The 16,942-nt window shown below is 39.9% G+C and overlaps 1 protein-coding gene and 1 non-coding gene across 43 annotated transcripts in view; one reads left to right on the top strand and one right to left on the bottom strand.

The window, feature by feature from the left end:
* MYBPC1 (myosin binding protein C1) overlaps nt 1-16,942 on the top strand; it is an 82,759-nt gene that overhangs the window by 11,773 nt on the left and 54,044 nt on the right. For 4 of the 42 annotated variants that reach the window (XM_074375180.1, XM_074375179.1, XM_074375172.1 and 1 more), the window contains exons 2-10: nt 4,960-5,001; nt 7,441-7,482; nt 7,906-7,947; nt 8,371-8,412; nt 8,832-8,873; nt 9,293-9,334; nt 10,152-10,193; nt 16,261-16,299; nt 16,817-16,852. In XM_074375180.1, coding sequence (XP_074231281.1) covers nt 4,960-5,001; nt 7,441-7,482; nt 7,906-7,947; nt 8,371-8,412; nt 8,832-8,873; nt 9,293-9,334; nt 10,152-10,193; nt 16,261-16,299; nt 16,817-16,852 — 369 coding nt within the window. The remainder of the gene's footprint in view (nt 1-4,959; nt 5,002-7,440; nt 7,483-7,905; nt 7,948-8,370; nt 8,413-8,831; nt 8,874-9,292; nt 9,335-10,151; nt 10,194-16,260; nt 16,300-16,816; nt 16,853-16,942) is intronic. The other 38 variants (XM_074375189.1, XM_074375174.1, XM_074375176.1 and 35 more) reach the window with 37 other exon arrangements.
* On the bottom strand, nt 15,578-15,650 carry TRNAV-AAC (transfer RNA valine (anticodon AAC)). Its single transcript has one exon. It is a non-coding gene; the product is annotated as a tRNA-Val (tRNA).

Raw genomic sequence — 16,942 nt, 5'->3', positions numbered from 1 at the left:
ACCCTTTGCCATTCACAGTCACATTTGAAACTGGAGAGGATTTGATGATATTTAGGGCACAGTCTGAGCCTTCTTGTTCGAAGTGTGGGTTCTGGACCTACAACATCAGCATCACTAGGGAGCCTGTTAGAAAGGCAGAATCTGGGACAAATTCTGGGACCCCCAGAGTCAGAATCTGCACTGGACCAAATCCCTAGATGATTCACAGGTGCATAGCAGTTTCAGAGGCACTACAGGGGCTGTGGAGGTGGTGAGTCTCGAATGTTTTGAGAGAGCAAAGCCCCCTGGTGTGGTGACTACACTGATAGACGGGGGCAGTTACTGGACCCATGAGATTCTTAAACACAGGCATCTCATCTTAGCCTCTTTTATGAACCCCATCCTTGTCAAATTCCTAATGGGCGTTCAATGAATTCTGGTTGCGTGGGTGTTTCCTCCGATAGTCCCCATTCAGTGGGGTATTGTGGAAGTTGCTGTGAAAGAATTATTGTTGTAGAGGCAGCTAATGAATTTGGGGAACAGGTATACAATTTCTAGAGGCGTGGGCAAAGCTGGGCATGACAGAGCCTGTCAGAGACAAACGTAGAGTCAGAGTAAGATGCCTTAGCAGGACTTTTAAGGCAAAGACTGCGGGGGTGGATACCTTGAGGCTCTGAGACTTTCCTGCAGGGGGTTCATTTTCAGTCTAAGTCCCGTGCTGCTTGGGCTTCACCACTCCTGGGCCCCCTCTCTCCAGGTTTAGCACAGCTGGAATTCTTTGTTTCAAATGCCTTGAAAACTATTTAGAGTTCATCTTTTTATACCTTTGGTCCCACGAGGATTGATTGATCAATTGATTTACATTGTATAAACTCTATAATGCAAGTAAAACTCATCAAAATCAATTATCATTACCTTTTGACAGGAGGAGAGTGAGGGGCCCACCTCCTCTGTTCAGTTCTCAGAGGCTTCCTTAGCCCCCACCCCCAGCTCCAAGCATGTTCCAACATGACACATCCCACAGACCTAGAAATAAGGCAAATCCTAGCAGGTGACCTGTGAGGAAAGACGTGAGTATCATTCTCCCAGGTGTGTCAGAGTGAAATCATGGTAACAGTGATGAAACCATGAAAAGAAAGAGAAAGCTTATAGGATGTCTACCCCATTCCGTGCCTCTGAGGACTCATTCACTCATTCATTCCTGCCAACAATGCTTGATATAGCTTCTGCTATTATGTCCATTGCAGATACGAGGAGATCAGGGCACCTGCCACTCCCCGTTCCTTAGCTCAACAGCCACATGATGCTATGTGGCCATGACAGTAAGACCAGTGAATTCAGCAGGAAGAATGCAGCAAGATCTCTGGAAAATCCATCCACCCACTGCTGCCTCCATAGGGGGAGGAGTTGGGAAGGGAGGTGCAGCCCTGCCTGCCCAGGCCAGGTTCCCAGTCAGGCCCACCTGGGGCGGAGACTGGCTCCACCCTTCGTGGGCTATGGAACCTTGCAGGGTCTCAGTTCCCATCTGCAAAATGGGGATAATGAGAGTACTGACTTTATAAAGACGGAAGGATTATAAAAGCGAATATATATTGGGTCCTGCGTGCAGTGGGGGCCAATACACCATTGTTATTTATTTATTCCTTCAGTGGCTGTAAAGCGATAGAGTTCCTATGATTTTAAGAAGGAAGCGTTCTGGCTCTACCTATTCACCAGGCAGGCTTGCATTTTCCTACTTCTACTTGCCACAACCATCCTAAAAGTGTCCCAGCAGTAATATCCTATAGTATTTCTGTAGTTCTGACTATCTGATGCAGTTAGCCGTTGATGATGGATGTTCTGTGCATTTGCTGGAAGTTGAACTAAGCCCTTTAAATTCTCACTTTGGCTTGATTTGGGGGCTGGCTGTTACGTTGAACACTGGAGCTACAGATACGATGGAAATGAAGAATTCACATCCAGGGCACTTTGACAGTTTCTGTGTCCAGGAAGGTTCTCTTTTATTTAATTGATTAAAATTCACCCCTGGCCTTACTTTCCAAACAGGATTTTAAGCAACCACAACTTCCCTTAGAAAATAGGCCTTTGTTTACACAGATGCTGGGAAAGCGTGGCCAATTTGATAGTCCATATGCAATCACCATAGAAGCCCTTCTTAATTCTTTCTCATCAATTCATTCTGCATATAATGTGTTTGCAGCAATAAAATGTGGTACCAGGGAGATAGGAAAAGAATGAAAGATCCCCGTTTTTGTTCAGTTGGGAGGGACAGGAAACACAAATATATGGAGACAACTGGAAAATAATTTTAAAATAATTAGTGAATAAAAAGGTGTATTATGATGTGGTCCTGAATGCCAAGAGAATAAGGGAGGGGAACAGAATGGAATAATCAGCTCTGGAAGTCTTAAGAGAAATGTCAAAAAAAAACAGACCAAGCTTGCCAAAGAATGTTAACAGTTATTTCTATAAATCACAGGGCTCTGTCTACATGCCAAGGACTGTGCTCTGCATTTTACATAGGATTGGCTCCCTAAGAGATCATTTATCTTAGTAGTTTTATTTCACAGATGACACCAGGACTGACAAAGATTAAAGATTTGTCCCCAAATATACAGCTCATAAGGCCTAGAGTCGAACTAGGTCTGTCTGACACAGCCACATGAAAAGGGAAAACAAAAGGTCTGTTCGGGAGAAGATTATCACTCTTCCCAGTGAAAGGTCAGAAGGTAAAAAGAGAAGCCAGCTCTAGAGCAGAGGGGCCACTGGGGTGCAGTAAGGAGAGAGGGAGGGAAGAGGTGCCCGCCGACATTGACTTTGACCGTTAACTTGAAGAGCGCAGAACTAACCAAGTAGATAGCAGAAACCCTCTTGGGTTGAATAACAGAACGACACACAGTGGTGGTGTAAGCAAACCTGCAGCTGTGGGACAAAGAGATTGGAAGGCAGAGAAACTTGTCTTAAAGGGAGCCATGAAGAGGCTCATGGGCATTGGATGACAATGGCCCCATCCAAAAGACAGAGTGTCAAAGAAACTGGCTCCTCACTCTCTGTGTTCTGATATCCATGTGCTGCAACAGCTCACCCCAAGCCGAGAAGTCAATGTTAGATTTTCATTTCTGCACTCAGATCTCTGAAAATAAAATGCTTTGAGGGTTTCATCTCCTCGTGGACACTGGCAGGAAAGATACTTTCCATGACGTGGTAGACATGAAAGCGTTTCTGGTGTGTCATCTAGGGGACACTTGTGCTTTCACTGTATGTTCAAACCACATCACATCCTGCCAGTCTGTAAGGTGATACCTCTTTTCTCCTTTGGTTATATTTTCTTCCTCATTAGTAATGAGTATATTAATACTTGTTTGTGGTCATCTGAATGAAAATACAGTAATCGTGTGTTTTTAAACAATAAACTGGAGTTTATATCCAGCACCAAAAATTAGTGATGAAAGAAGACGTTGCTAAGGGGGTAGGAAGGGATAAATGGGGAGTTTGAGATTTGGAGATACTAACTACTGTATATAAAGTAGATAAACAACAAGTTTCTTCTGTATAGCACAGGGAACTATATTCAATACCTTGTAGTAACCTATAATGAAAAAGAAAAAAATATATGCATGGTACATGCATGACTGAACTGTGATGCTGCACACCAGAAACTGACACAGCGTTGCAAGCTGACTATACTTCAATAATAATAATAATAATTTTTTAAAAGAAGACGACATTGCTGTTCGGGGCAGCCCTGCATCTCTCCTCTCTTGATTTCTGTTGCAGTGCGTGCTGTTTCTCCTGCCTCATCCCAGCCTGCCCAGACTAAAGTGGGCTGCTTGGTCTGCACACAGGGATGACTCTGGGGCTAAACTGCTGTTCGTGAAGTATTGGCCTCTTTGCTTGGAAAGAGCTGCTTGTGGGAAACTGTGGAAAATCCTAGATCTGGACAGAGATAAGGCTCCGGGGATCTCACAATGTGCCTATAATACAAAAACTTTTCTTTGTTATTTATCAAACAGAAAATAAAAAGAGATCCCCTTCATCAATGGCCTCTCCCTGGCCAGAAGTAGGAGCGGCTGGTTCACATACTCGTCACTGATTCCCGTTCTGGGGCATCTGTCGGGGTTCAGCAGGGGAAATTCTATGCCCATGGGTTATGGGATATGCCTTTAGCTACTTGGACATAGGATATTCTTTCCTAGAAGCTTCTTTAACAGACCTCACTGCCAGACTGCTCCATAATTTTGGATATCCAAAGGCAGGTATGAAACCTCAAAACCAGAGCTCTGATAATTTTAGACAAATGTAGGTAAAAATCGACTCCAGGCATATGCACGTCCAGAAATGACCGTGAGACTGGGAGTGGGGTTGATTCTGTTTCCCAGAGAACAGCGGTTTGCCTTGTGATCAAACGAAGCACTGCAAAGCCTGAGGACTTCGGTCTCACCATCATTCAGAATGTATGTCTCAGGAGGGCAGGATAATGTCGGAGATGCTGCAGTGCCCTTGCTGTCTGGGGCAAGTGGGCTATCATTTACAGGTACCTTGGGCTCTAAGGGACATGCTTGGCACTCTCCGTGTCTTATCTCATCCTCACAGCAATCCTGTGCATATGAGATAGGTGTCGCTGTGTCCTTCCTTCCAGGAAGGGAAACAGGCTCAGTGCTATTAAACACCCTGCCTGCCGCCTAAGCAGGTGGACAGACACTTGGAAGGACACGTGGACCCCATTGGACCCGTGCTCTGTCCATCACTACACTGCTCCCTCTCCTGGAAATCTCTATATCTTCAGACCACATTTAGATCCTCACTTCACACCATATACCAAAAGACAGTGGTTCTTGGGTTGATGCCTTTCCTGCTCCACTGCTCTTGTCAGCCCAGGGAAGACGGCTGCCTGGAGTTGAGCACAGCCTGGGGCTGTGGAAAATAGCTTTTCTCTGGGACAAACGAGACTAACATTTCCATCATCCTTTTCATTTCTAGAAAATGAAGTGCTGGCCCCAGCCCCAGCTTCACCCCCAGAAGGTGAGTAAAAACATTGTTTTCTGTGTGTGGGCTATAAATACAGAACATCCATCCCATCATCATTTGTCCTCCATTGAAGCTGTGAGCTAAAGCTCATCTCCTGTGGAGAAGTTGTCTAACCACCGTGGTGACAGGTTTGTGATAATAACAATACGTTGTGTTTATGTAACTTTCTTCTAAGTTAATCTGATTTGGATGGCACATAGGATACTTATAAAACCTTTGAAGTTCTCCAAAAATGATTGTTACGCCCATATTTTAACATTGTGGAGGCTGAAGGATTTGCAGTGTTTTTTTCACAAAGAACAAATGGCAGACAAAGCCTACCTTGTTCTTGGGAGAGTGGGGTCACCCTGCCTTAGTCCTGGAAGATGAGCACCCCTTTCCTTACTTGAACGAAGTCACCATCCAGCACCTCCAGAAACTCCTGGGGGAGTTCTGAGGCTCAACACCAGTCAACTTCTCCAGCCCTTAGCACCCTGCTGTCCAGCAGATGGCAACAAAAAACAAGCAATAACAAGTTCCAGCACACTCCTTGACAGGTAGAGGTGGTACCCAGCAACACACACAGGTGAAGTATGTTCTTACGTCCACAAACACCTAAGGAAGAGAACAGAATTGGGAGCATGGCAAGCCCAAGTGGAGTGTCCAGACTATTTGTCTGCCCAGCCAAATGGCCCCCAGCATGGAGGCAACCAGAATTCTGTGCATTTTCCCATGAAGACCCCAAAGTGCTCTCTCTCATCACTCTTCTCCTTGAACCAGATGAGAAACTCATACCCATTCAAGAATTATTCATGAGATGTTTACCGTATGCACAACTCTGCCCTAACCCTTCATTATTTTATTTTTATTTTTTAATTGAAGTATAGTCAGTTACAGTGTGTCAGTTTCTGGTGTACAGCATAATGTTTCACTCATACATATACTCACGTTCATATTCATAATGGTTCAGTCACATATATACATATATATGTTCATTTTCATATTCTTTTTCATTATAGGTTACTACAAGATTTTGAATATAGTTCTCTGTGCTAAACAGAAGAAATTTGTTTTTTATCTGTTTTATATGTAGTAGTTAATATTCACAAATCTCAAACACCTGATTTATCCCTTCTTACCCCCTTCTCCCAACCCCAGTAACCATAAGTTTGTTTACTCTGTCTGCTCTAACCCTTCAGAAGGATACAGGGCTATCCATCAAATACTTATTGATAGCTAGGTGCAAATGCACCATCCCAGAGGTAGTGCAAAACCTCTAGCAGAAAATGTTTCCTTGTATTCAAGTTGCTTACAGCCAAATAGAAAATAAAATAAAGCCCAGAGAACAATGAAATAAGATATAACCACTATTCTGAACCATCAGACAATCCTTTAAGAACCTCCCAAGACAATATGTGATTTAAGGCAGGTTCCGTTAATTGATCATGTGGTGCAAAGCCAGGGGGTGGGAAGTCACTGTAGACCAGCCTGGCCAATGTGAAAGCAGGAACTGAATGATGCTTCAGTTGCTGGTGATATTTTTTTGCATGGGAATTTATAAGGGGATATAAAACTCTTCTGCTCTGGAGATTATTTTCAGGAGGGTGGTTTGAGAAATCTAGCTGCTCAGAGGAGCTCTTGGTCCAGCTAAGAATACAAGATTCACACAGTCCAAACCCTTACATAGTATGGAGGAGTATCTCTGTGTGTTTTAAATAGATGAAACAGGCTCAGGGCTGTCTTAGTTCAAACAGGGGCAAGCTCAAATTTAGTTTTGTTTCAGTCTGTGTTAAATGTGTGACATTCTTCTGAAGAGCTGCTTCTTCGTTATGTTTCCTTCTTGCACATACAGACTTATTTTTGCCAGCACTGAGTACACCGAGAACCTGCAGGCATTACAGACATAACCTTTCCCTTCTGTTCTTCAGATCAGCAGCTGTCACTGGGCCACTATAAAGTTTCCCTTGTCATGCCATATTTCATATTCATTGTATAATACTGACGTCCTGTTCCTAAAACAAGTCTCCTCCCAAACTCTGCTAAAACTGTCCTTACTAGTTAACTACACAGGTTGAACTTCCTTAAAGACTGTCTCTTGTTGGGGTCTACAATGAAGTGACCCACATTTTATACTGACTTTCACACTGGCATGTTATAACGTGGTCCCAGCATAGCTAAGTATGTCTTAACAAAATCTGTATTGCATCTCTGTATATACTTTTTCCCAAAATGATCAGCTTTATCAGCTACTTATACTAAAAGTTGGATGTGACTCTACATTATGATTCCCAAATTCATAATTCATGTCTAGCATAATAAATGAGTATGTAGCATCACTGATGATCTGTTCTGTTGTCATTAATTTCTTCTCTCCCCCCTCCCCACCATTGCTTACCATGCAATAAAGCATTTTTTAAAGATATTTTTTAAAATGTGCTTGTACTTTTCACACAGAACCAAAAAAAGAGAAGGAGGCTGGAACTGCAACAATAACAGGTAAGTTGGTAGGAGGGAGAGTGAGCCTGAATTCAACAAAGTTAGAAGCAGAAAGATTTTATACCCACATTTTATATTATGTGATATACTATATATATCACATTTTCCACACCCACCTGTTATAACGTGGCCCCAGCATAGCTAAATATATTTTAACAAGACCTGTATTGCATGTTTCTATGTATGCTTTTTCCCAAAATGATCAGATTTATTAACTGTTTTTACTGAAAGTTGAATGTGACTCTGCATTATGATTCCCAAATTCATAATTCATGTCTAGCATAATAAATGAGTATGTAGCATCACTGATGATCTGTTCTGTTGTCATTAATTTCTTCTCTCCCCCCTCCCCACCATTGCTTACCATGCAATAAAGCATTTTTTTAAAGATTTTTTTAAAATATGCTTGTACTTTTCACACAGAACCAAAAAAAGAGAAGGAGGCCAGAACTGCACCAGCAGCAGGTAAGTTGGTAGGAGGGAGAGTGAGCCTGAATTCAACAAAGTTAGAAGCAGAAAGATTTTATAACCACATTTTATATTATGTGATATACTATATATATCACATTTTCCACACCCACCTGTTATAACGTGGCCCCAGCATAGCTAAATATATTTTAACAAGACCTGTATTGCATGTTTCTATGTATGCTTTTTCCCAAAATGATCAGATTTATTAACTGTTTTTACTGAAAGTTGGATGTGACTCTGCATTATGATTCCCAAATTCATAATTCATGTCTAGCATAATAAATGAGTATGTAGCATCACTGATGATCTGTTCTGTTGTCATTAATTTCTTCTCTCCCCCCTCCCCACCATTGCTTACCATGCAATAAAGCATTTTTTAAAGATATTTTTTAAAATGTGCTTGTACTTTTCACACAGAACCAAAAAAAGAGAAGGAGGCCGGAACTGCACCAGCAGCAGGTAAGTTGGTAGGAGGGAGAGTGAGCCTGAATTCAACAAAGTTAGAAGCAGAAAGATTTTATACTCACATTTTATATTATGTGATATACTATATATATCACATTTTTCACACCCACTTGTTATAACGTGGTCCCAGCATAGCAAAGTGTGTTTTAACAAGACCTATATTGCGTGTTTCTATGTATGCTTTTTCCCAAAATGATCAGATTTATTAACTGTTTTTACTGAAAGTTGAATGTGACTCTACATTATGATTCCCAAATTCATAATTCATGTCTAGCATAATAAATGAGTATGTAGCATCACTGATGATCTGTTCTGTTGTCATTAATTTCTTCTCTCCACCCTCCCCCCATTGCTCACCACACAAGAAAACACTTTAAGATATTTTTTAAAATGTGCTTGTACTTTTCACACAGAACCAAAAAAAGAGAAGGAGGCCGGAACTGCACCAGCAGCAGGTAAGTTGGTAGGAGGGAGAGTGAGCCTGAATTCAACAAAGTTAGAAGCAGAAAGATTTTATACCCACATTTTATATTATGTGATATACTATATATATCACATTTTTCACACCCACTTGTTATAACGTGGTCCCAGCATAGCAAAGTGTGTTTTAACAAGACCTATATTGCGTGTTTCTATGTATGCTTTTTCCCAAAATGATCAGATTTATTAACTGTTTTTACTGAAAGTTGAATGTGACTCTACATTATGATTCCCAAATTCATAATTCATGTCTAGCGTAATAAATGAGTATGTAGCATCACTGATGATCTGTTCTGTTGTCATTAATTTCTTCTCTCCACCCTCCCCCCATTGCTCACCACACAAGAAAACACTTTAAGATATTTTTTAAAATGTGCTTGTACTTTTCACACAGAACCAAAAAAAGAGAAGGAGGCCGGAACTGCACCAGCAAAAGGTGAGTTGGTGGGAGGGAGAGTGAAGCTGAATTCAACAAAGTTAGAAGCAGAAAGGTCGGTAATGATTGCCACAGAGGCCACATAGAATTTGTCTTCATTAGCTTACCAAGATTCAGATGTCTATTCATCAGTCAAAAAAAAAAAGAGAGAATTCCTGGCTGAAACAGTTCTTTTCTCACATATACCTGAAGTGAGACACCATTTGTAGGAAATAAACTAGTATGATTCTAAACAGACAGAGCTGCAAACCAGAAGGTCTCTACTGAGAACAGCTGATGATACGGCTCTGGTATTGCATTTATTGCCACTCAACTCACCAAAGAAGATTAATATGTGCACCAAAATATTTTCTTTCAAACTACTGTACAATCGCAGATTTTATACCCTATAATATAATCTAGAAGCCCAAACTATTGGAACCTTTACATGGGTCCAACTTCCTTAAAGACTCTGTCCCTTGTTGGGGTCTACAGTGAAGTGACCCGCATTTTACACTTACTTTCACACTGGCATGTTATAACGTGGTCCCAGCATAGCTAGGTGTATTTTGACAAGATCTGCATCACATGTTTCTATGTACACTTTTCTCCAAAATGATCAGATTTATTAACTGCTTTTATTAGAAATTGTGAGTTTATGTATTATGATTCCCAAATTCATAATTCATGTCTAGCATAATAAATGAGTATGTAGCATCATTGATGATCTGTTCTGTTGTCATTAATTTCTTCTCTCCCCCTCCCCCGCATTGCTCACCACACAAGAAAACACTTTCTTTAAGATACTTTTAAAAATGTGCTTGTACTTTCCACACAGAACCAAAAAAAGAGAAGGAGGCCAGAACTGCACCAGCAAAAGGTGAGTTGGTGGGAGGGAGAGTGAAGCTGAATTCAACAAAGTTAGAAGCAGAAAGAGGTCGGTAATGATTGCCATGAGGGCCTCACAGAATTTCTCTACATTATCTTTCATCATTGTGGTTTAGAGTTTTTCCTTTGCATCTTATCTGCACAACTCGATCAGCATTAATGACGATTTAGTGCTTTGATCAGTTTTCATCACACACATTTTTAAAAGAAAAACAGTGATAAAAATATCACAAGCACTTGTTGAGATGCCAGCAAATTCATTTCCAAGTTCCCATATGCATATGAAGGAAAAGAGGTGTCTGGTCTTCCTGGAATGACACCAGTTTGGAAAATTATCTTGATTACCCAGATTTTTTTTAATTGAATGTTTTCATGATACTGTGCAAGCTGTTCCAGATTTTTCTAGTAATTTTGAAAACTAGCATCTCATTTTATAACACTATGTATTCATGTAGATTTATACGATGGTTTATATAGAGGGACAATACAACCTTTAGCAAACATCCCGTTAATCTTTATTGAATTGAAAACATTTATTTCTGTACTATTATTCTATTTTTACTTTATACAGAGATAGTCCAGTTTTAGAAAATGACTAATCTTTATTATATACTGCTGTGGACTCATGAAATATGAATTCCTTTGTCTCCCCGTGGGGAAGTCATTGTCATTACTGACCATTTGTCTTAAGAAGCATTAGGCTTCTACAGAAGAAAGTTTTCACAGAGGTAGACTTGATAATTTTGCTTTGTTTGTTTGCTATCATCATTCACCTTTTACTTGTGCAATGAATAATATAGTTTAAATTTTGGAATAACCCATTATTTCCTACAATAAAACTTCTTTTTCTGGGCAGCACTCAAAAGCATGTTAAGTATCTCTTTGTTCTTACTGTCATATTTTATTACCTAATTCCTATGATATTATTGTCCCCTATACATTAGTAAAATACTTTTTTTTCTTTCTTTCAGTACATTGGACCACTTTTCTGCAGCTAACTTGAACTTAAGGCTCTCATAAATGAACACACAATGTTAGTACATTCACTTTGTGTTTGACCTTCAGTGGCTCCCATGGATAGTGACATGAATGCTAATCCTGGCCACACAGGTCACAATCTGAAGGTTATTTGCTTATGGCATGCAGACAGTGCAAACTCCTAGAACTCTTTCCATTAGATGGGTTCAAGGAGGTTGGGACATCTGGCTGAAGTTAATGTAACATTATTCTTTCCAGGGCCGATGGCATACACCTCTGTTTCCAAATTTGGAAAGGTGCTTGGACCAGGCTGTAAGGCTCAACCAACAGAGCAGATGATGTAATCCCAGAAGGCAAGCTGTCAAAGTTTAAACAAAGTCTGTGCCTGACCCTTACTCCGAAAAGTCACATTATACTTGTATGCTTAAATGAGAAAATGTCTTTCTGTAAGTTAAAATCAACCAACCATCCAACCAGTCTACCAGTCAACAAAAACTCTTTATGTGGAAGACAATGTGATGAAAGAGCAAGGCCAGATGAGCAAAAAGGGCGTCCTGAAATTAGTAGCATTTTTTTTTTCTGACTTTTGCAGAAGTTAAGCAAGGTCATGGCCACATGCAATCATGTGCCCAGGTCCATAAATTGCCGTGTCTGTATTTGCTCTACGTGTCAGGAAGCAAATCAATTTAGGATAGAAAGTGACATCCCTAAATAAAGAAGGTAGGTGGTGGAAGTTCTTCCTAAATATACAATCCTCTTCAACCATTACTCACTTTCATCAAGGACAGGGAAACTTCAAAGAAAATGCCTAAGTTAGGAGGAGACACAATAATCATTGCTATATGCATAGCCCTGGTTGAGAAAGAAGTCTTGCAGGAGCATAAACAAGATTGACAGCTGCAACAGACCTGTCCCCCAGCTTATACTAGAATCCCTGTCTCTCACCCTCTCCCAGCCCCCAGCCTAACTGTTTTTTAACCATTCAACTCAGGTGTCACTCCTCTTGTGTATCTTTCCCCTCACCATCCTAACTCACTTTCACTCCCCCTTCTTCCCCCTGATTCCTTTTGGACTGATTGCCTCTGTCCTTAAATCACTCTTTTCTCCACTTAATCACGTATTCATGGTTCACTCCTTTTCCTAACAGGTTGTAAGCTTTGTGATGGTCAGGCACAGTGTCTTAACACCTCTTTGGGCTCCTCATCTCATTTCTTCCAGCATCTGGCAGAGAGCTGCAGATGGCAGTCCCCTAATAAATACCTGTAGAATGAATGAACGACTGAATTACCATGCTGGCTTAGCTGCTGATCGTATGGACAATGGTAACCTAGATAGATTTTTATTTCCATTTGCTGGGCAGGAGGATGAACATCCCATGCATAATCTTAGTCGGTGAGGTTTGGAATGAGATGCCAGTGGTATGCGTTATGTGTGCTCAACCTCAGAACAGATGGATGACCTAAGACCAGCTCACTTAAAGCTATTGAAAACTGTCATGCCTAGATAATAGAACATTTTCAGCACTTTATTTAGTGCTCTATCTCATTAGCTGAAGTATATTCGATTAATAGCTCCAAACTCTGACTATTAAGAGCATCATAGCAATGTAGCCTTAATATCTTTCCCAGATTACCAGGATCATCCTGTGACAGCCTGGAAATGTTCCAAAAAAAATTTTTTTTGTAGCCACAGAATGTTGTTTGGTTCTGATACCAATCTTATAAGTAGTGTTTGTGGTTAGATTTGCTAACTTTTCACATTTACTAAGAGTCTCTGTCTGGTAAACAGCTGATTTCCCAGGAAGGGGTTTATTATTTTTTTGCTTGTTTGTCTGCCTCTGGACTTGGCCATCCAGGTGTCCTGCTCTCTAACACTGCCCAATTTGTCTTGGAATTGAAATGATGGAGATGACAATAAAGAAATGGGTTTAACTAAACAGAAACTTAGAATTTAGATGTAAATATCTCTTTCAGAGTGATCATCCTGGGGAGATAACATCCTTGTAAAAATAAAGCTGCCATGGCTTAGAATTCTTGCAGAATAATCACAGGTAGCAAATCAATGGAAAGTGAAGTACAGATATTTTTCTGTATCTTCAGTGGGCCCAAAGATCTGCCTTGTATTCTAATGTGCATTTATTCATCTCAAGTATTCAGTGAGTGTTGACCGTGTGCCAGGTGCGGGTTGGGGCACTGGGTCCTGTCCTGGAGTCAACTTTAGGGGGCTTTAGTGGGGAGAACAACCCTTAGCAGAGGACAGTGGATTTCAGCTTTGGAAGCAGACAGTTGTCACGGAGGGCCATGTGTGGAGAATAATGTGGGTACTCAAGTGGGATCATACTTTTGTTTTTGATGAACCAACGTTGTCTGTGTGAACCTAGGGTAATGAGAGTGAGTCTCTTCTGTGCCCTAACAATGGGCCCTGGGGGAAGTTTTAAAACTGGCCCTATGGGTAGTTCCACATGTATCAGCCACGTTAGAACCAGAAATGACTTTGAAGATCAGTACTCATTTTAATGCCTAAGTTCTGATATATATTTTTCAATTTCTAATTTTGTGTCTTATGAATGTATAGTCTGTATATTTTTTGGTAAGTCCAAATGGGATTGTACTGACACTTTATTTTTCTTCCAGAAAAAATTAACTGCTTTTGATAATTGCTGCAACAGAAGTAAAAACTTTCTTTTTCCAGGTGTTATCATTAACAATACCACAAACTATCATGAGCAAACCCTGTACCTATTAAAGATCTCATAACTTGAGATGAAAAGTCTCTTTTCACATTAATGTGGTTGTCAGATGAGGAAGTGAATCAACAGAAGTTCCAGCAAATTTTTCCTGAGTGATTTTTTTTAATTAAAAGAATAAGTAATTTTTTTCATCATCTAGGTCCCTTTACATCTACAATAACATTATCTTGGTGGTGCTTACCTGCATGCCAGAATATTTTGGAACCATTTTACCTTTAGGTATCAGACATCAACCATCCACTAAAATGTCTCTGTGCTTTATCTATGTATTCTAACTACATGATTTCTTTGTAATGAACTTGGTTAAAAATTAATATCACTATACGTCTCAATTTTAAGACACAGCCATTATAAAATGAAACATTGAGTTAATGATTTGGGGGAGAAAAAACTCATTAAATAAACATTTGTTATAAGATGAATCCTGATTTCAGAAGCATCAAAGCGTTAAGGCATGTGTCTTATTCAGAAAACATGATAAATTAATCGAATGCCTCAAAACATGATGAGTTAATGTTAGCTGTCGATGTTACTGCTTTCCGTCTGTGGTAGTTGTTGCTGTTGTTATTTTGGTAACATATGCCAGTATTTACTGCAACTGATTACCCTGTTTGAGGAATCCATAAATTCATCCAAATCAAACAAGGTATTGTATCAGTTAACTGAGGTTTGTTTACAGTGTATTTTAACTTTATATGCTTTTATTCTAAAATCTCAACCCTTGTCCCAAGTTTGCATATTTAAAAATTAATTTAAAAAGGCAATTTAAATCAACCATAGGTAGAAGTTATTTTATGCCCACGAGAGCTTGGAGAATTATAGGAATGTGCGCATTCTACCATCTCTGGAGTTCTCTCCTCACATGCCAGATATCATTCATGTGGAACCCTCCCCTACCCGCCGCAAAAAAAAAATTCAGGCTTGTAACAAGACCAACTTCGCTCTCCTCTTTCCAGGCGGTCTTTGCTGGGAACTTCAGTGTTGAAAGAATCATTTTTATGGTTTTACAAATGATATTTTCCCATGACTTAAAGACACAAAATTCTACTTTGGTTAATTTCCTTTCTATGTCATTAGGGAAAATAGCTCGGTCGCTCTCAGTCTGTGGTGTCATGTAGGTCATATGCTAAAAGCCAAAAACAGATGTTTAAGTTTTCATCATTGCAGTTGCTTTTAAACAGAAAACAAGAAACTATGACTTATATATTATATTTTTTGTTTTGTTTGAAAATGTTCTTTATCTGTTGCCATGCCTTCTCATATGTGTCTTGTTGGATTCGGCACAACCTGAAAAGATTAGGCTATTCAATTTCCCCTCTAGCAGGAGAACCTGTTGTTTCATGGTAAATAAGAACAATTAAACCTTTCATTCTCATCCAGCTCAACCAAATTCAGTCAGGCAACTTTTCAAGAATTTTGGGTCAGGATCCCAACATCTTAACATTTCCCCATCAAAAGGGATTCTAGAACCAAAGCTACTTTTACAAGATGAGAAACAGTAAATGTTGCCCCTTGTTAACTGTATTTTCCAGCACTTTTCAGTAAATTTGAAAATGTGTATACAATGACTACAAAATTGCCCATTAAGAAGTTTTTTAGTTTTTGTGGGGAGGGCAGGGGGAGGTAATTAGGTTTATTTATTTATCTAGTGGAGGTACTGGGGATTGAACCCAGGACCTCATGCATGTTAGGCATGCACTCTACCACTGAGCTACACCCTCCCCTCTGCCCAGTGAGAAGTAATTGCTGTTTGGAGATAATGTGGGATCATCTAGAGTATCATTTTATGATACTAAGAAGCACTGCTTTAATATGTTATGCCTTAATCATCTATAATAATTGTATACATCCCCCAAATAGTCTTAACATTTAGTGGACTTTGAAACTATGCACCCATCAAATTTTTGCTTAAAAAATGATCAGATATGCTTTTCTGTCTATGTCCAGATGCATGTGGTATATGAATTATGTTGTCATTGACTTTACCAACAAAGTAAGAACTAGGAAACCACCTCCATTGTTGATTTCATAAACCTTAGATTTTTAGTATTACTTTTTTCCTAGCTTACAAACACATAAAACGTTTGCACAGAGTACCATTGTTAAAGCCATTTTCATTGGGATTACCCAACTCCCTCACCCTTTCATTTATTTTTCTCTTTTGCCTGGAGTACTCAAGTTTAATCTTTCAGGTGCCAAGTCTTCTAAGGCTTACTCATCAGTTGAAAGTGTTTTGTGTAGTTTCTCTTCTTCTTTTCCAGATTTCTCTCTTCTCAGGAGACTCAAGATGAAGTCCTTTTCTCCTTGACTTTTTATTCCTTTCTTATTTCAGATGAAGAGGAAGCCACCCCGCCTAGTGCCCTGCCTCCAGGTTAGGATGGTTCCAACCCCTTCCCCTACTTTGCAATTTATTATTAATTGACAGTAAAGAAAATGAAACAGCAGAGCACCTTGATGAAACAGTGCTCAGAGCGGGGGACCCAGGTCTTGCCGGAGCCAAAGAGGGAAAATGTTGGCTTTAATGGTAATTTTTTTAATGTGAGAAACTTTAAAAAAAGACTTTTCTTTGTGAAATAAATGAGTATTAACTCTTGGGTATACATTTTAGGGGCAAAAAAAGGTTTGTCTTTCATTTCCAGCTATCTGCTCTTCTCCCCTTTTCCTTAGATATTTGGATTCTTTTATTTTATCATTTTTTAAAATAAGACACACTTTTTACAGATGTTTTCATAGTTGAAGCTCTGCTGATTTTCCATCCAAGCCAACTTCTAGTTTTTTTTCTCCCCATCATCAAAAGAGACAGGATTTGGGGTACCCAGGAAGGTTGAAGTCAGTGCTCCATTTTCTCCCCCTCCCCCTTGTATCATCCAATCACGCTTTCCTTTCAGGTTTGGGTAGTCGGGCCCTGGAAAGAAAGGATTCAGGTGAGCACACGACTGAAGCAAGGCGTCCCGACCCTACCCTAATATAGTAATCACTAATGACCTCATTTCTTGAAGCTGTATTTGATTCTA

The sequence above is a fragment of the Camelus bactrianus genome, chromosome 12 (genome assembly GCF_048773025.1).
Source record: "Camelus bactrianus isolate YW-2024 breed Bactrian camel chromosome 12, ASM4877302v1, whole genome shotgun sequence".
Lineage (NCBI taxonomy): Eukaryota > Metazoa > Chordata > Mammalia > Artiodactyla > Camelidae > Camelus > Camelus bactrianus.
Note: the sequence above shows the minus strand (reverse complement) of the source record. Positions and strands in the feature narration are given on the sequence as shown.